General features: G+C 42.4%; 1 protein-coding gene across 12 annotated transcripts in view; it reads right to left on the minus strand.

Annotated features, from left to right (window-relative positions):
- Window positions 1–1,565: 1,565 nt before the first annotated feature.
- The window catches only part of DISP1 (dispatched RND transporter family member 1), a 163,137-nt gene continuing 145,117 nt past the window's right edge, over window positions 1,566–19,585 (minus strand). For 8 of the 12 annotated variants that reach the window (XM_074316964.2, XM_074316963.2, XM_074316967.2 and 5 more), the window contains 4 exons: window positions 19,224–19,351; window positions 18,770–18,885; window positions 16,272–16,369; window positions 1,566–9,181 (listed from right to left, as the gene is read on the minus strand). In XM_074316964.2, coding sequence (XP_074173065.2) covers window positions 5,570–9,181; window positions 16,272–16,369; window positions 18,770–18,885; window positions 19,224–19,351 — 3,954 coding nt within the window. In that variant the 3' untranslated portion in view covers window positions 1,566–5,569. The remainder of the gene's footprint in view (window positions 9,182–16,271; window positions 16,370–18,769; window positions 18,886–19,223; window positions 19,352–19,585) is intronic. The other 4 variants (XM_019756376.3, XM_019756375.3, XM_074316962.2 and 1 more) reach the window with 1 other exon arrangement.

Here is a 19,585-nt window from a genome sequence, read left to right on the forward strand (position 1 = left end):
GCTCAGCTCACCAAGGGTGGCCACTCCCTCTTTGCAGGTCGTGCTTTGATGAGTAGAAAACAACGATACGATAAGCTTAACAAGTACTGGGATGGTAACAGCTACACTGTAGCATCTCTAGCTTGTCTCATCTCCCTTATTGCTTTCAACCCTGTGAGATAGGTATCATCATCTTCAGTTTATAGTTGAGCAACCTGAGGTATTAGAAAGTGGCTGGTCTTGCTGTTCGACCTAGGTCTTTGGTTTTTGAAATCCAAGTCACCACCCTTTTTTTTAAGGCCTCGCGGCTTCATACTGTGGTGATTCTGAAATGCTTGAGACGATTGGAATTGCAGTTTCAGCATTTTTCATGTCTCTGATTAGAAAAAAAGAAGTCTTGCTTGTGTAATTTCTTGCTTTGCAAATCCCTTTTTCTTGGAGGGTATTGCTCTTGCTTTTTTAAGGACTGTAGCTTTCTTCAAGGCAGAGGTTCTATGTCATCAGAAGGCTGGCGTCCTGCAATGGGCTTTCAGCAGAGTTTTGTAACCAGCTTAGCAAGGGGCTGAAGCATGCCTGCTCTCAAGGACTCAGCATAGTGAGAAAGACAGGTAATTGTAACACTGGAGATGTATGCTGATGGGAAACCTTGGTGTCGGACTCCCTACTATGAGTTGTGGAGTGCAAGCGCATGACATGACCTGTAGTTTCCTTCAGGATGGCCCAAACTGCTTAAAAAGACTGATCAGCCTGATTTTCTCAAGACCCAAATATGACATCGAAACCCTGAAAATATAAGAAACCTTCCTCCCTCCCCCGCCAAGGGGCTTGAGATAGTTCGCCCACCCTCATGTGGTTTGTAACGATTAATCCACGGATGAGAAAAATCACAGTTCTTGTTTCTGGGGCAGGATCTCTGCCTGTTGGTTTTCTGAATGATTTAGAGGATTTAGGGGAAGGATTAATTTTGTCTTAGAGTTGGCTTTTCTAACCTCTACTTAGTCCCTGATGGTAACACGTAGATATTTACCAAAGTGCTGTATAATTTGCCATGATTGGCAGGGAAGGCATTCACTCAAGGGAATTCTCCCTTATCTGCCAATCAGAGCCCAGTGTTCTTTCCAGGGCAGAGCAAAGAAATTCAAGTTGGGATCTGTAATAGAATTATTCAACAATCCAAGATTATTTAGTATATATCGATTCCCATCTGATATATACAACTAATAGCACAGACACTATTCAGAAAACTGAAGGTAAAGAGATCAAACTATAGAAAAGAGCAAACACTGGTGAACTTCAACCTGAGAGAGGATGTTGCCAGAGATTTTCATGTCTCCCAAAGCCTTTCTTCAGATCTCTGCATGAAAAACAATTTTGCTGGAGGGAGGATAAAGCTTGTGGCTGTACATATCCCATCCTTTAAGTCTCCACTGAATGAAGCACTTGGCAGCTGCCAGCATCCAGAGAATCGGAGTCACCCTGCAGACCAGAGAGCTTCCCAAGGTAGAATAATGGCCCTCGTGGGAGCGAAGAGCATCCAAGAAAGATCACATTTAAGACTAAAAATAGATGCTTTTCTATTATTATTCTTTTATTATTCTCAACTAGTATTGAAACATCCGGTAAAGATTTGTCTAGATAATCCTACTGGACCTCTCTTTATCAGTGAGATTTGTAACGATCATATTATGTTGCAAAAACTACTCTAGCTTTTTAAACTCCAGAGGTTTGTTTTCATAGGCAGGCAAACAGGCTCTCTGTAATCTCATTTATTGATTTACCTAGCAAATGCTTTCTCCTTTAAATAGTGGAGAGCTAAAGTTCAGTTCACGGACCAAATATGTCCAATTAGTGGATACAGGTTGAGCAAATTTTACTGATTGTCACTTTGCCGCAAATTAAAACCGTAAGAATGGTTTTATAAGAATAGAAAAAGAACCTTATAAGAATCTTACCGGGTTCCAAAAAAACAAAAAAAAATCTTGCTGAAAATAACCTGCCCCCTTCAATTTTTAGGAAGATGTAGATTACATTACAGAAAGTTATGTGGTAAATCTATGAGTAGAAGGGGAAACGTCGATTGGAGACCATGAAGTGTAACTCCTGTTTCACTATGACAGTCAGAGGTCAGGAATATCCCAGTTCCTTCATGAGCTGTTCTTGTATGTGTGCACTGTGGTTTCTACAGCGAATGAAACGAGAAATTACTCCTTTTTTTTTCCACGAGAAATCCAAAATTAGGGCAGTTAAACCACTATTAAGAACAAAAGACACAAGATTCTACTAATCAACCATGGTTATTCATTCTTTTCTTCTACATATTTAATGTGAAGATATGGAACCTCTTAGTACACAAAATCAAAAATTAATAAACATGGCTATTTATTACAAAAAACATTGTAGATATTAATATAACAACAATTGGAGATGAACAGACTAAATGCCAGGAAACATTTTGGAAAAATTCATTATAGTGTAAAGGGTATTTGAACACGACGCTTCCTTCTGCATTAAAAAAAAAAAATCCCCTCATGATTTCAACAAATTTCAACTTTCCTGGCTGTGTCTGAATCTGATGACAAAAAACCCAATTGAGTCTTTGAATTTTTTTTAGGGTTAATTTTTTTCTTCTAAAATGACCCTCCTCTTTAAAGAGAAAAGACACAGCTGTTTTCAGTGATTGTTTCCTCATATTTCATTCAGAAACTGTCCTAACTGCTGGTGGAAAGATGGTTTCCATGTGAAACGATGCAAATCAGGAATATTTCTTAATCTTCTGTAAGACCACATTTGTAAAACTATTCTTCATATTACGCATTGCAAAAGTTTTAAAATTTAAAATGATTAAGACTGGGACGTAGATTATTGTCATAAAATTTAATATAATAACAGCTTAGCATCACTTTAAGGAATACTGTTTGGGGAGGATGTGCCTTCTACAGCAATTACATGCACGAAATTAATATACACAGATGAAGGTGTGTGGTTATTTCAAACAGTACAGCTGTTCTCCGTGAAACACTTTGTTCTCTTGGCCTATTCCACTCTTCAATCAAGTAGGGATTTAAAAGTGACCTAGCTGGGAAGAAGTCAGGAACAAACCTCAAACGTGTTCTATTGTAGTGACAGTCTGCAAATCCTTTCCATAAGCAAAACCCCTCCAAGTTACAAATATTTCACAGTGAAAGGGCTCTTTCCTCTTCTGTGTAATTTAACCTGTTATCTGCTTTGTAATTCTCTAGAAGGGGCCAATGGATGAAATTTCTCTGTGAAACACAACTAGAAGTAATATTTTGCTGCCCAGTAATGATTAAAAAAAAAAAAAAGCCTCTAGTCCCAGCTAATAAATGCCTTTTTAAAAATTCTGGCATGAAAAATAACGAAAAGTCCAAAGTCTAGATGAAATCAATGTGAAAATGTTCCTGCCACATTCAAGGTGCAGGGTAATTATTTTCTAAATTTTTATTTTCTAAATTAAATGACACTTGCCTCACGTGGACGTCTTTCAGGTTGGGTTATCTGTAAAAAGCTTGCTTCTCCTATCACCCTGAAGTTCAATCTGTGTTCATGCCAGCAAAAATAAAAATAAAAGTGCATTTGTGTCACTAAATTTTCACTAGCTAACGTTATGGTTACATATTTCATAAGAAAAACGAACAATCTAGTGTTGGGATTGTGAGTTCTATTTCCAAGTTTCCCATCTCCTCCCCGATTCCTCAGATTTCTCTAACAGTATTAAGCGCAATGCGGGTAGACATATGGTCTTGAACTTCGCTGTCAGAAACTGGTCTGCAAAGGCAGCATAGCAGCAGTACCTGTGAGAGAGACATGGTGGGTTTTGTTTCCTCTAAGCTACATGACCATCAGCTGTGATGCTGGAGCCCAAGTAATTTCCATCTCGAAGTGAGCTCACAGGAGTACCATCCAGTCTCCTTAAGGCTGGCCCTCCTTTCTGCACGGTATCAGTCTGTTTTGGGTCCTACACTTGGGCAGGGAATACAACAACCTTACTTACCCAGAGACCATAACTTCCTACTCAGGGTTTTAATTGCTTAAAACCCAGTCCTAGGAAAACCAGGGCAGTGAACTGGGGATGTTAGTGGGAGGACACGATTACTGTTCCAAGTATCTCTCAGGATGCCATGTGGCAAAGCGATCAGAGATGTTTATTTTTACTTCGTAGAGCAGAATGAGGACCAAAATTGTAGAAAAACTACAGGATAACAGAGTTGGGTTCAACCAAGGGAGTCGTGTAGTGAGTTCCCTGTCACTGAAGTGGTCAAGTGAAAGCTGGAAAGCTGCTTAGAAATGTGGTTTGGTGGAGGTGGGTTAGAGTCAATGAAACATGAGACCCCTTGCAACTCTTGAAAGCTTTTTTCAGGCCCTGAATAATATGCAGATCTAATTTGGAAAACTATTCTTAGAAAACAACGAATATAACTTTTGGAAAGAACACTGTATTTAGAAATATCTTCACCCAGTTTTCTTCAGAGGACCCAACTGGAAGCAGTGTCCTAGAGGAAGCAGAATGCAGTGGGAGGGTTTGCTGGACAGGGCAGGAATGCAGTCAGTATCAGAGGACACCCTGTGAAGGACAGCTGTGTCATCTGAAGTATTAACCCAGAAAGCATGCTCCAACAGCTCAACTACTGTAGACTGATCTAGCATAAGATACACAAGTGTCATTTAAGATACCGCCTGAAGGCTTAGCATTTCCAGGTGTTAGTTGCATAATAAAATCATCCTTCCACATCTTGAGACACTAACACAGGAGGAGGCAGCTGTCTGAACACGTTTCCTTGGGGGCAGAGACAGAAGCAACCTGCATAGAACCAGTTCCCTTACTCTACTTCAAAGGGCTACGATTCACCTGACCTGGGTCTACCTTTGTCAACATGCAACTTATCCTAAGAAGTGTATCCTTTATTCTCATCCTTCTGTGGTACTAACATAACTGTCATCTGACACACGATGATGCCAGTGACTTCTTGACTAATGTGGAAGAAGACACCGATTTGGATATAAATGTGTCAGTGGCTTCATGTAAAGTCTCCTCACGCAGACCGGTGGGACATACTCCTGAAATACTTGACAACTATTTTTAAATGAGGCCTCGCCCAAAATATAAGTTTTCATATTGTGTAGTTCCTGAATCCCAACTGAAGTGACACTGTTAAAATCCGTATTTATGTTGCATGATCAAATGTCTTAATTACTGACAACCAAGTGCCCCAGGATAAAGATGTCAGGTAAATATTATTGCCAGGGACAATGGAAACTTCTGGGTCATTGGAACTCTAACCCTCTGATTCGCTTCTTTGAGAAGGGAGAGAAAAGGCAATTATTTTTCAAGCTGGGTATAAATGTAAAAAACAACTATATTTTTGAAAACATAAAATCCAGTCATCAGCCAACGCTCATTGGATATGAATTTGTCAATTGTTCGTGCGGAATATAAAAAGTGTCCATGATTTTTAACGAACTGAAACATTCTTATTCCTGCGTGTTTGGGCTCCCTTTCTAAACTTCTGGATTTCACTTCCACTTCAAAGGAACAACTGAGGCGCTGGTTCTGAATTTAATATTGTATTTATTAAAGTGTTTTTATTAACAAACTTTCACCGGAAAGTTCTGAGTGTAAGACAGCAGGCACGTTGGCTTCAATGTTTGGCATCTGACAGTCCACAGAACTACACCTCACTCGCACGATTCTGCCACAACTTGGTGGATTGTTAGGGCAGGACCCATAACCAGCCTCCCCCATGAAATGGTTTGATATAAATTTTGGTTCATTTTGATTTAAACGTTCTGAGTTCACAATGACATCAGTCTGTGACAAGCTGGGCTCAGTTTCCCTTTCTGCCCCATCGGTCGGATTGACTGAACTGGAGCCCTGGTTGTCAGCCCCTCCACTGCCCTCCATATTCCTGATGTCTCTATTTTTATAGGGTCCACTTTGGTCATTCTCAGGATGGCAACATGCTTTGCATAAAGAGCCCGTGCTTCTGCAGACAAATGATGAGGGCTCTGCCATCTTTGGAAGATGGTCTTCTATGCTCTGAAGACTGTGTACGCTGGTCTTACCAGTTTTTTCTTGGGCCTGGATGGACCCCACTGGATGGAGGAAAAAACTCCTGGGCAGAGAATTCTGCATCCCAGGGGGTCTCACTCTGCCCTGTAGGCAGGGACAGCGGTGGACGTGCGGGACGGGATGCACGAAGCCATCGGGGGCTGGGCGTGCCGCCTTCAGAGGTGCCACGCCATGTGGGACAGGCACAAAGCTGCTGGCAGTAGGAGCACACTGGTGGCACCAACAGTCACCCATCTGCTGGCAAGAGTGTGGGCCACATTCCAAACGTGTGTAGGCATCTGGGCAGCTACATCTCTGATTCAGAGAGAAGAAGTGACACATGGTGTGCTGTTCAGGAGAGGGCTGTAACAAGGCAGATCTTGAGTCATTTGGGGCGCTTTTGTGGAGCTCACTGTTGTAAGCTGCCGGCGCAGGCATCACGACATTCTTTGCCTGGCTGCTGAAAAATTCAGAGCAGATGTGGGTCTCTTCGTACGTGGTCTTCTCGGAGGCAGTGCAGCTGTGGGAAGCCAGAGGCTCTAATTCATAAAACTCATGTTCCATTTCGGATTTCTGGCCCCTGGGATCTACATGGTAAGTATTCAGGGCATGTGCTTTGCTTTGTCCTTTGTCACCGGGACTTGTAGACAAAGTGTGAGAGAAGGCACTGCACTGGAGTTTTTTAGGTAAAGGAATCTGACCACAGGTGCCCTGTGGCCCAAGGCACCGGCACATGCACTGGAAAAAGAAGGTGGCGAAAGCCCAGCTGATACACATAATGAGCATCATGAAGGTGCCCAGCTGGGTGTAGGCCAGAACCGTGGACGGCATCATCATGGCGCCGGCCACAAAGGTGGTCAGGGCGGCCATGGCAATCGCAGAGCCCATGCGACTCAGGGAGAAGATCACCTTCCCTTCCCGGTCGGCATCCGGGGCCAAGCGGTAAGCAACCCCGTAATGGACAGCGAAGTCTACAGACAGGCCAACTGCCACCGAAATGGTGACAGACTCCAGAACGTTCAGCTCCCAGCCCAGCAGGACGAGAGAACCCACAGTAACAAATATAGTCCCAGCAATTGAAACGATGGCATACAGGCTTATGATGATGTTCCAAGTTGTAAGCAGCATCACACTAAATGCGACAGCCACAGACAGCCCCATGGCAACAAGGGTGCCGTCAGAGAGGCTGTCCTGGAGGTCGTAGAACTCCAGGTTGCTGACAAACCAGCCATTGCTGAGGCCCTCGGGGGCCGAGCTCAGCTCACTGGAAACCCAGGAGTCCACCTCTTTATAAAACTGGTGCATCTTTTCATAAGCCAGTGTGAAGAGGTAGGTGCTCTGGAACTCCAGAACCACTGCCCTGATTGTATCGTTAATATCAAACCTTGGCCCTGGGGTTTTGCTATCCAAGTGGTATCCCGTACTCCTTTCCAGCTCCATGATGGCTCTCTTGATGCACAGTTCAAAAATCTCTTGCTTATAGGGGAAGCTCCAGCGGCTGCAGCACGGGTACAGGGCAGGCTCGTCACAGTCCTGGTTTTCCATCCAGCGCTTGAACGTCTCGATGAAGCAGCTGGTGAAGTCTTGCTCATCGGTCTGGTAAAAGAACGTCTGATTTCTCAGTTTTTGACAGAAGTGCAAAATCCAGACCTGGGAAGCTGGGCTGGCGATGTTAAAAGTGCTATCTAATGTCAACTTCCCTTTGCTCTTGGGATTCAGTGGGTTGCCGTTGTCTTCCGGGGACACTCCCCAGATCACTGTGATGGGCATATGGAGCTCCTCTCCGTGGTGGACACGTTCAAACATGAAAAGCTTTTTGTACTCAGCGTCGTAACGTTCAAAAGGGTGAGACGACCTGAACACCTGAAACTCGGATAACTCCAACGAGGGCAGTTTCATCTTCGGATTTACACACACGATGTAGGCCCCGCCGACCGTTAAGGCGAGGAACCAGAACAGCCAAAGGTAGCGAAACTTAATGACGATGCATGGCAATACTTTTTCAAAAAAGATGCGAGACGCTTCTGAAATGGCAAACAGGACTTTGTGGCACTTTTGGCAAGCCACTGTCCAGCAGCTTTTGTCATCGTAGACTGGCTGCTGGGGCTTCCTGAAGCAAGTGAATATATTGAGGAGATACCGCTCGTGCAACACCACGACTGCCGGAAGCCACGTCACCATCAACACATAGTTCACCAGTATAGCCGTCCCCGCGTACACCCCGAAGCACCGGATGGCTGTGATGTTGCTCACATAGTTGGCGTAAAAGGCGGCCGCGGTGGTAAAACTGGTGACGAACATGGAGAGGGCTGCGTGCTGCAAGGTGATGCTCACCGTTTCCGAAGTTTGGGCGTGAGGCTTGTCAAATTTGGTGTAGTTCCACACGTCACACAGGACAAACGCATCGTCGGCTCCGATGCCCACCAGAATGATGAGCGCGGTGAGGTTCATAAAGGGGAAAAACTCAAAGTTAAATACCACGCGATAGAGGAAATAGGAAACGATCAAGGAGCTGATGATGGCAAACATTGTCATCAGCGTGATGAACATGGACTTGGTGTAGACACACATGACCAGCAGGACGATCACAACGGCGACGGCGGGATACACAGTATCCATCAGAAGGTAGTCCTGAAACAGGCTGTGTTTGATACCGAACTCGATGCCGGTGACGGTGGTGACGCCGTCGGAAGAGTTCCAGTGTTCGAAGTTGTCCAGGTAAATGCTCATCATGCCGTCGCCCTTCTCGGTGGGCGAGAAGAGCATGCTGGACGTGAGCGCGGGCACGGCGTCCTCGGCGGCCCTCGCGGGCATGAAGTCTTTGTCCACCAGGTAGTGCAGGATCTGGTACACGGCGTTGTACTTGGTGCATTTGCGCGGCACGCTGGTGCACTTGAGCTGGTCCTTCCTCCTGGCCGCCATGTCCCAGCAGTCTGGCTCCAGGGTGCCGTTGTGGTAGTGTTTGGCACAGGTCCGCAGCAGCTTCAAGGTATGAGAGACGTCTCGCTCCACGATTTTCTGACAGGACGATCGGTTGTTCAGGATGGCGATGTAGTTCCCCAGCGTCCAGCTGGGGCAGCAGGAAGCGGCTGTGGCCCTCTGGCAGAGGTCACCAAACTGGGGGTGAGCCCTGATCTGCGGAGACAGGGACGCAGAAGGACTGGCGTTTAAAACGCGTTCACTCAAAGGACGGAATTAAGGTGGACTTGAGGAAGCGGGACAGTTACAGAAGTTAAAGAAGCATCCTCTTGAGTCGGCTAGCAGTTTGAATACGGGGAGGGAGTTCCCCGCAAAGCTCTCAAATGGCAGAGGACTCTCTGGGTTGCTTTGTTTGGAACAAAAAACTACTGTTTGGGGATGATATCCCAGTGTGAAACCACTTCAGCCAATGCTCGTTTGGTTTGAAAAAGGAGACAACATTAACACCTCTTTCATACACAAGCCTTTTCAGACTCACTTCAATAAGCAGTAGCATGGACAGGCTGTGGGCTTCTGTACGTACACCTACAGGACCGATTATGAGAACAACTGTGCAGTTGATATAGAAAACAAATCTGTGGCTTTGCCTAAGATTTCTGGTTACCAACAGGAAATTTTTGGTGACAAAGGTACTACTATATCTCAATCAACTTAGTGGGAACCAAAGATGATATTTTATTCTGTAGAAAACTCAGTGAATCAAAAAGTGACTCTGGTGATATCAGAAGAACTGATATCAACTGCATGAAAGACCTGGAATAAAACTGTTTCCTGAAATAGGAATAGAAGAGGGCAATGTTTCTAAATTAAAATATTTATATATATATATATATATATATATATATATATATATATATATATATATATATATGATTTTAAATAAATATATACAATTAATAAAATAAGTAGGTGTTTAATTATTTCTTCCACATCCTAAAAAGTCTATCCAAGTTGGCTACAACCCTCGTTGGGGAACTTTCTTTTTTGATAAACAGGGGCAAGTGTGACAATTCTGGATTTCATGTGGGCAGTGTTTCATTTAGAACACTATTACTGGAGAAGGCTTTTCTTCTGATGGCTGTTCTTATTATAGAAAATTGAAAACTTGTTCCAATGCCAAATCCAGCATTGCTAGATTCTAGTGAAGCCTGCACAATTGCATTGCCCTGAAAATCCGTAAATTACAGGAATGGCCCCTCTTCCCCAAGGGTGAGAATAAGAAATATTCCCCTTCTCTTGAGCCAGTCCCACACTGACGATGACCCGGTCCTATTACTTTCCCTCATCTCCATTTCCAAAGGGTGGTTTTAATCCTAGAAAAAAATAATTCACGCTCTTGAACTGCAGAGTTTCCTCCCTGGGACTCTGCACTTCAAGAAGAGCATGAATCTCTTTTTTCTAGGATTAAAACCACCCTTGACCTTTATTAAAGTGGGCTTTATCAATCACGCATTGAAGCATCTTTTCAAAGTAGAGGAGATATTGGCACAAATCACCTCTTTGGAACTTAGACTTATCATTGAAGAACCAAGTTATTTATAAGCCCTAAGCCCTGGCTACCAAGATATGTAGTTAAGCTTTTGGGGAGTCAAAAGTTATACTTGGATTTTTGACAGCATGGGGGTGGGTGGGTGCCCCTAACCCCCGAGAGTCAACTATATTTTACTGGGACTAATCCTGGGGATGAGGTGTGTATAAAACAAAATTGGCCGTGTGTTGGGAAGTGAAGTTGGGAGAACTGCCTGGGAAGAATCATTCTACTATTCTACTTTTGCCATGTTTGAAAATCTCTATCATAAAAAGTTGTTGCTGTTTTTAAAGATGCTCTATTGGAGGTAAAGAAAAATGAAACAAAAGGGTTATTATTCAAGTGTACTCCTTAATTTTTAAGCTCACTTCTAAAAAGCAATAATTACTTGACATTTCATAAAATAGGATAATTCATATTTAGTTGTTTCAAGGTAAAAACTTTGACACCTGCTAAGTTAGGGGAAACAGAACCACCTAACAAATAACAGGAAATTCTGGAAGAGCAACTCTCTGGTTTTCATGGCAGAGAACCAGTCCCCCCCACCAAAGAAATAGCATGTAAGTCCCATGTAATACCCTGGGGAATTGAAAGAAAAGTATCACAACCCCAATGTTTGACAGTTTTCAAATGGAAGACAATGAATTGTACCCATTATGAAACCCACTATCAGCTAGAAGGAACACATTTGTAGTGGATGAAATAATCAAATGTGCAAGATAAAGGAAACCGGATTGCCAGCTGAGACTAGAACAGAAGTGCAGAAATCTGTCCTTGAATAACCTTTTCAGATAATAACAGCAGTTTTTAATGTGTGTATTTGACCAAAGATTAAAAACTTGGACATGATAAACACTAGACCAAATACTGCTTTCATGGCTGCTATCAAAAATAAATGCTCTTAAGCCTCCGGAGAGCCAATCCTCAGATTCAAAGGTGGTGCTGGCTGATGTACAACCTTTGAAAAACAGTTTTTGAGGGCCCGTTCAGGGAAAGAAATAAGGACAGAGAAAAGACATTGTGACTAGTACACTTTATCTGAAGTTGGAAGCCAGTGCTTGGAGGTTAAAGGAATGCAGTGCAAGGAAGTGTCTAGGTTTTCAGAGAGGAAGCCTGCGTGTCCCCATCTATCCATTCAAAAGAAAAAAACAGTATTTGCTGACACCTTTACAAGGTGAGTGAGGCCCAGTGGTCCTGTCCTCAAGTTGCTCAGAGTGTGGCAGGGAAATCGGACAAGAAAATCAATAATTATCATTCAATGTGAGAAGCACCGTATCGCACGGTAAGTAAGGGTCTCTGCGAGGCTGAGGAGGGCGTGCCAAAGTCTGTAAGTGTGATGGGCCAGGGGCAGAACTCAGCTGCCTGTGGCCGAGACAGCTGAGTACACGAGCATATATGATCCTATGGGGTTTACGGAGGTTGGCAAGCAGGTGTAGCTACATGCAGAAGACAGCTCTATTTTTTGCCATATTTTTAGGACAGGAATTTCTAGGAATGATTTCAAAATCTTTGACGTTTCTAAAAATGAGAATGGGGTTAGTGAGAGCAAGTTCTTGTACCTCTCATGAGGAACATAAATGAACTCTAGGTATTCACAAATGGGGTGTTTTAGAAAGTCGTTTTGCTTATGTGGTTGTAATGTGTCTTTGCACACTTCCTAGTTAGATCGTGGCAGGGGTGGAGTTGGCTTAAAATAGGGGGTAAAGGAAGAGAAAGGAAAGAGAAAGCAGTTTTAAATGATACCTTAACTTTTAAAACTACTGGTTAAGTTGGAGCTATTTTAAATGGCTTAGAAAAGAGTAAAGGGAAGAAAATTAACCCCTAATATTAGTTTCCAGTGACCACTGGTCTCTCCTTCCCCATGTGACCAAGTTCCTCGTGTGCGAAAAGTTTAGGGGACCCTCGGGAGGAAAAAAAAAAAAACCAAGGGCTCCATAGTCCTCTTGAAAACAACCATCAGGTAACACATTTCTGGGACCTGTATGCTTCTGGGGGTTCCAGCTGTTTATACGTTACCCCAGGAAACAGTCTGAGGCACCAAATTTCAAATCCCTTTTATCCACTGACTCCTCAGCTCCAACTTGTACAATGTGCAAAGACTAAGAAACAGGGTAAAGGGTTTCCAGCAGAGTGAAGATTTGAGAAACACACTTCTGGGCACTATGCCCGCTGCCAGCGTGTCCCTGAGGCTGTCAAAGGGCAGAGAAAAGTGACAGAGAGGACAGTGGTGTCACCTGAGGCTCCTCTGGACAGTCTAAGAAACAAGCGTTCCTGTTAGAAGGCAAACAGCAGCCTCAGAAACGGAAGCTATGCACGTTGGAAAACAAGGCCTGTCTGAATTATGAGTTGACGTGGCATGCCATTTAAATGGAATCTGGAGTTCGAACTCAATGTGCTGTCCACACAGGCAGGTGACAACTGAAGCACGTGGTCTCATTGAGATATTACACTGATTACCAGACGTTTCTGGAGTTACCCCACCAACAAATAAGCTCCTCTGCTCTGTGTCATTTGGTGTGTGTCCCACTCAACGTGATATTTGTTAATACTCAAGTGTTTAAGTACAACAGCTAGGATTTGGGGCGGCGGGGGGCGGGGAGGGAAACACTGCCGAGTAGCCTCGGAACAGTTTGTTCAAATCACTGCAACAAACGAAAGTCCTATAAAGGGTCCTGAGCTGGGAGACTAGGAAAAGATACAGTATTAATCTGAAATCTGAACTGTTAACCGATAGTTATCACTTATCATTGAATATATTATCTCTATGAGGAAGGCTTATTACTCCAGATTCACGGCAGAATTTGAGACTAGAATACAAAAGCATTTGCCATGGGTAAAAATAGTATTTAACTAGTTAAAATTATAACCATGCTCTCTGAGGTAGAATTTGGGGGCCCTGGTTATCTATTCCTTTGTTGGTGTGGGTCTGTAACTGGCCTAACCATGCATTCAGGCATGTGTCTTGGGTCTGTTCCTCAAATTTTCACAAGAGGATCATAATGTTTGTTTTCTTGCCAGAGATTACAAACTTGAACTCACAGCTCTCCAACCCTTATTATGAGCCCAGTAGAAAAAAATACTCAAAAAGCAGAGTACATGCATTCCTTTAGATGGTCTAACTTTTGCAAATGCATCAAGCCACTAGAAAGCCACCTATTTAGATTTCTTTGCCTTAATCCCTTGTAGAAATGCTTTTGCTATGTGTGCCTGCTACCAACCTACCTGAGATACGGTTTACTAACCAGCTAAGATTCAATACTGTACCTCTTGCAAACAGAGGCTGTGTAGAGCCTTGTACACAGCAGCACTCTTTGGATGAAGGCTAGGAGGAACAATCCTCTCCTGTCTTAAAACAAACTGGTGACTCTCTTTACATAGCTTCTGTCACTGACTGTGAATTCCTTTTAGCTTTGGCTGCCAGGGAGGAGAGAGACAAACTTGTCACTCACCACCAGCAAATGTATAGGATTGCGGGGTGTGAGTTACTGCATGTTAAATCTCATCCTTAGTTTTATGAGTTTCCTCCCATTATTTTCCCTTCATGTAATTCATTCAATTTATTTATCTCATCCTTTCGATAGGCCTTTTTGTAAGGTAACTATTGATGCTGATTTTAATCATCTGATGCAGCTATACACACACATATATACATATACACACGCATATATAAATATAAGACATATGTGACTATGAGATATATGTGTGAAAGAATATACAGCTTTCACTTATGAAAGCTATAACGGCACAGTCTGGCTTACTGGCTTTTGAGCCTCTGAGTTCGCTCAGAGTCTAACATGTACTCAGAGAATAAATTGCTAGCTCTTTAAAATAAAAGATACTTCTTCTAGACCATGATGACGCTTTGAGGTTCACTTCAGTGAGAGATGGCATTTATAGTGAAACAAAACAAAACAAAATGAGGGGGTTATTTTCTGCATTCTGGAAGCATAAGGCAAAGGCTGGAGTTATACTTGGCTGGGCCCAAATCCTGCATTTGCCACTTACCACCTGTGTGAACTTTCCTCGTCTATAAAGTGGCCAAGATAATAGTATTTAATTCATCACACTGTCATGAGGATGAGTAACAATAATTCAGTGAGTAATGGAACAATTCCTTCAAGTGTTCAGAGCACTTCCTGACAAATGTCAACAACACTCAGCAAATGTCAGCTGTTCATCAAATAAGTGAATTCAGTCACTTCAGGGTCTTCAGGGCAAGGAAGGTCTAAAGACCAACTGCGAAGGTAGAATGAGGACGCAGAGGCATAGAAGGTAATGAGCTGTTCTCATCCAAGGTGTGATTACACAGTAATCAGACTGGCTTAACCTCTCATCCATTGAATGGCATTGTCAAGTCCAAGGTCACAGGCTCAGTGTGAGAGATGGAAAGTACTGAGCACACGTACCGAGGACTCTACATATCTACTACTCTGGAGTTAACTTTCTACGTAAGAAGGATGCTAACCCATGACAAGGAGAAATAAGTCCATAGCTTCCAAATAATGAACTGAGAGATGCAGGAGGGAAGAAAATATGGCAAATGAAAACTGACCACTGATGAAGAAATTGTGGTCTGTTTCTAGGTGGTTTGTGCCTTTGGTCCATTTGGAGGTGGACAGAGAAAAGATGGCACTCATAGAAAATCCAAATCGCTCAATCAAAGGGGAAATTATTTTCAAAACACATGAACAGCCTCTCAGAATGAAGAATCAAGTCGGGAGATCTGGGACCAACTGACTAGGTGAGCTGGGTGAGCCACTTAGTTCTCGGAAGGTAGCAGCATAATGAGACTGCCTCCCAGTCGGTGAGAAACGTTGTCAGAACAGGAGGACACACAGGATCGTCAGGCTAGCTCCTAGCATTGCATGTGAGTAGGTTTTCAACCAACCAGTGATTTCATACCTCAGAGTTATGCAAAGAATGCAGTGAGTTCCTTTTCTGCCTGGTGACTGTGGTCGGACAGGCCCGTTAGTGACATCAGACAGCAGTTTCTACTTGGAGAAGCTGCCTCAGGACCCCTGAAATTGACAGCTCTTCTAAGCCCAGAGGCTGCCTTTCCATTTTCTGATGCTGACATCATTTTGGGTCCAGAGAAGACTAAGCGAGGAAGTGCTTGTCTTCTTGCATCCTTCTGTCTTGTAAAGCAGCAAGGTGTTTCGAGTTCAGGGCAACCTGGATTGGATTACTCTGGCCATTTACACAGATACGTCTTTATGCCCTTTGATGTTCCCTTTCCCAGCCTGTGCCCTAAATTTTCCTTTGAGGTCACAGGCCCACCTGACCCACCGGCTGCTAGAGAGGCAGGCCTTTCAATGTATAATTAAGATGTTGACAGCTGCCTCAGGGGGAAATGTGTTGAACAATGGAAATAGATTAGGAAAGAGAAAATATGACAAAAGAAGAAAAAAGTCTTAACTATTATCTTGAAAGGAAATATGCTGTGAAAGAATACAAAAGACTATCATGGACAGAGAAAATGAGTGAGGAAGAAAAAGAGTTCTTTATTAAGAAAGATGGTATGTTTTCAAGGTGGGGAAACACAGAGACACTTTGATCCCAGGATCTACAAGACCGCAGAGCTGGCCTGGTGGTGTTTACTCCTCGGAAGGTAAGCCACTTACGGACTTTCCTCTGATCGGACACCGGCCCAGCAGTAAGAGGAGTTTCAAAAATATAACCCTATTTGTGCTAAACATAGTTTAGTTTTACTTTACATACCCTTGAATTATCTACATTGCACATTGATTTAATTGCTGGTAAATTCCACAATGTCTCTCCTCCAGCTGAAGTAAATACTACTCTGGAATATCGGTCACCTGGTGATATGAGAAAAGAAAAGAAAAAGGATTATAAATTATTCGTGCATTTCATAAGACTCAGCACCCAGAAGCAGTGCAAACTGGGAAACCACATGGACAGTTCATTAGCAGCGGGGGCTCCTTCCCTTCAAAAAATTCCAGGAGCAAATGTTTAAAAAAAAAAAAAAAAAGAAGCAATGCTATAATATTGTCTTAGATCAAAGCCTTTGTCTACTCAGTGCATCTTAAAAATCATAGGACTTCATTAACAAACGCATTTCGGATCAGACTATAATTAGGAAGAATAATCCGTAGACCTTTCAGCAGGCAGTTAATTAAATGCCTCCCTCTTAATTTTGCAACACATCACCATAATGGTGTATAAAATCAAAGAACGATGCACTAGGGAATATCAAGGATGGATTATGAGGATGTTCTCTTTGGCAGCTAACTAGAGAGGAAAGATGGCAGGTGATCAATTTGAAAGCTCTAAACACAGTCAACTATAACTGCTGGCCAGGATCACAGACTCCCTCCATATTCCAGCTGAGCACACGGTCTCTTGGGTACACCAGTCTAGAAAAAGACTTTGAAAGTCATACTAATACAAAATACGTTTCTGAATAAGGGTGGTTGTTTGATATACCGGAAAGAGCATGGCCTTCGGAGTCAGAACTGCGTGTAACCAGGTCTTGTCCTTTCTAAGCTGGGTGACCTTGAGCAACTAACCACTTCACTGCATCCTCACCATTAAAACAGAGACAGCAATGCCCATCTCAAATCGTTGTGAGAATTGAAGGATAATGAAAAATAGGTGCTCAGTAAGTACTGTTTCTGCTTCCGCAACCGTTACAAAAAATCAGAACCCAGCAAAACAAAGTAGATTAGCTTTACATTATCTAAGATGCCTAATTGTGCTAACAAAAAAAAATCAACTTGCAAATTTATGAACAAAGCTTGATTACATGAGCTTTTATTCATGATTGTGAAGTTTTCTTTAGGAAACTCTTGTTTTCATCAAAAGGCCGTATCTTACATTGACTGATTTTGCACACAAATAAGCCTTGTGGAAACTGAAACACTTCATTCTAGCAGAGTCAGAAGTAGCTTTATCAGGGCAGAATCTATTACTTATGAGACAAATATTTAATGTTGACTACTGAAATATAAACAAGACTATATTTCATGAATTTGTTAATGTTCTTCCTGAGGCTGGTTAGGCTATATATAAGTATCACTTTGAGAGAAATAAACTAACCAGAGTTCAACTTTTCTAATAAAATACAGAGAAAGAAACTTGCATTGCTTTCTGGGATCAGTATAAAATTCTTCCTAATCTCCTACTTTCTATCTCTCTATTACGATATTGTGAAACAGTGTTCAAAATAAAGACCTGAGGCTTGGCATGATCTAGAAACATCAAAGATCCAGTCAGGTCCCCTAGTGACCTCATAAGATAGGAATATATACATGTTAGAGAGATTTTCAACAACAACCAACAAAAGCTGAACTCAAAAGAACTTTAATGCCGACGTTCACTGTCAGAGACTGTAATTACCCACGATTCCTCACTGCTGATCACTAGGGCTAATCAATGACTTACATATGTACATGCATTTCCTCCAGGCCGTTGTCCTTTCTCAGTGGCAGCTGCAGTGATTAGCCTGATTCCAGGCAACAGCAATTTTTAGTGAATTTGCTGCCAACATTAAAATCTGGATTCCTGACCTCAGGGAAGTTCTTACAGTATTTGGACTCTCATTTCTTCAAGGCCTCTGCTGGAAAGTAGCAGTGGATCTCTTCCCATGGGCGCGCTTTAGTTCTCCAAAACCACCATCACTTCTTAGTGTCTCACATCCCACTAGTTTGACTCACATTATGAGCTTGGTCCCTGAGGCATTCAAGCTTTGGACCACTGGATTTTACTGTGCTCATTGCTCTCTCTCTAATGGCTACTGACATGAGGAAGGCTGGTAATATATGCTTTCTGACTGGATCAAAATGTAAAAAATGAACATTTGATCATACAGCAGGTTATTTTAGGGTTCGATCCAACAATATGTCCTTGTTACTTGATCTAGAATATTTTTAAAATACTACAAGGAACTTAAATAAATGACTTGAAATTTTGGGCCAAGCCAAGAATTTTATTAGATTTATATCTTCCTTAAAACTGAATCTAACTCAATCATCTCTTTCTTATGAATTTTTGTTTTAGGCAAATAAATTCAGATTAATGGCTGACTGGCCCAGGGCAGTCAAATGACAAGCTAATTAAGCTAAAATCTCTTTAAGTAAGCTGGAAACAGGGAAGCTGTGTGACCAGCAACACACCCTATCAGTCTAGCTGTCAGTACTGTTCAGTTTCAAGGGCTAGGAAACCACTACGGGGTTTGCGCATCTATGAATGCCACTCACTTGGAACGTCGCAGAAGAAGCTGTCTTTGTGGAAGTTCCAATCAACTTCTCTTTTTTCTCTTTCGTAATGGTCATCTGACCATCTATCATCCCGATGGCTGAAACGAAACAACAATCTGATCTTCAGTGAAATACTAGGTATTTTAAGGTCAAGAAGCATACCGTTAACGGTACACCCTAAAAATCATGACCTATTTAGCACTTGAAACTAAGTTGGAAGGATTAATATAAGCAACCAACATTAATTTTCTCACTTCTGAAAAACAAAGCTCCCAAACCCTCACTTTTTCATCCTAAAACAACACAATTTTGTAAGACTATGACAATTCAAACAAATTCCATGGCCAAGATTTTCAACCACACATTTTAATTACATTTAATCTTTTTGCTCAGGTGATGTTTAAAAGTAGAATTCATTAAGCAATGTTTTGTCTGAAAGTTAATAAACAATTACCTTTTGGCTTGCTCATCTGCATATTTAAAGGGGTAATTGGCTAATGTTGCTTTGTATCCTGTATTTTTCACCATGTTATTCCACGTGACCAGTCTCTGGCCTATTGTAGTCCCTCTTGGTTCAAAACCCTAAGGCGAAATAGTACAAATTCCCATTAGTGTACTTCATTGGAGGCTAAGGATAGTTATAGCAGCTTGGGAAAGCAATGTCAAGGTGATGATGTATAGCTTTCAACCGAAAATACAGACGCTTGTCACAGCTACTCCAGAGGTGAACGGCATTAAAACAAGATGACTTGACATGATAATGATCACCTATTTGCTGTGACAAAACAGTTTGATTCTTTGGTATGTAACGTGTCT

This window comes from Rhinolophus sinicus, chromosome 6, assembly GCF_057876585.1.
Source record: "Rhinolophus sinicus isolate RSI-liver-muscle chromosome 6, RSI-T2T, whole genome shotgun sequence".
In the NCBI taxonomy this organism is placed as follows: Eukaryota; Metazoa; Chordata; class Mammalia; order Chiroptera; family Rhinolophidae; genus Rhinolophus; species Rhinolophus sinicus.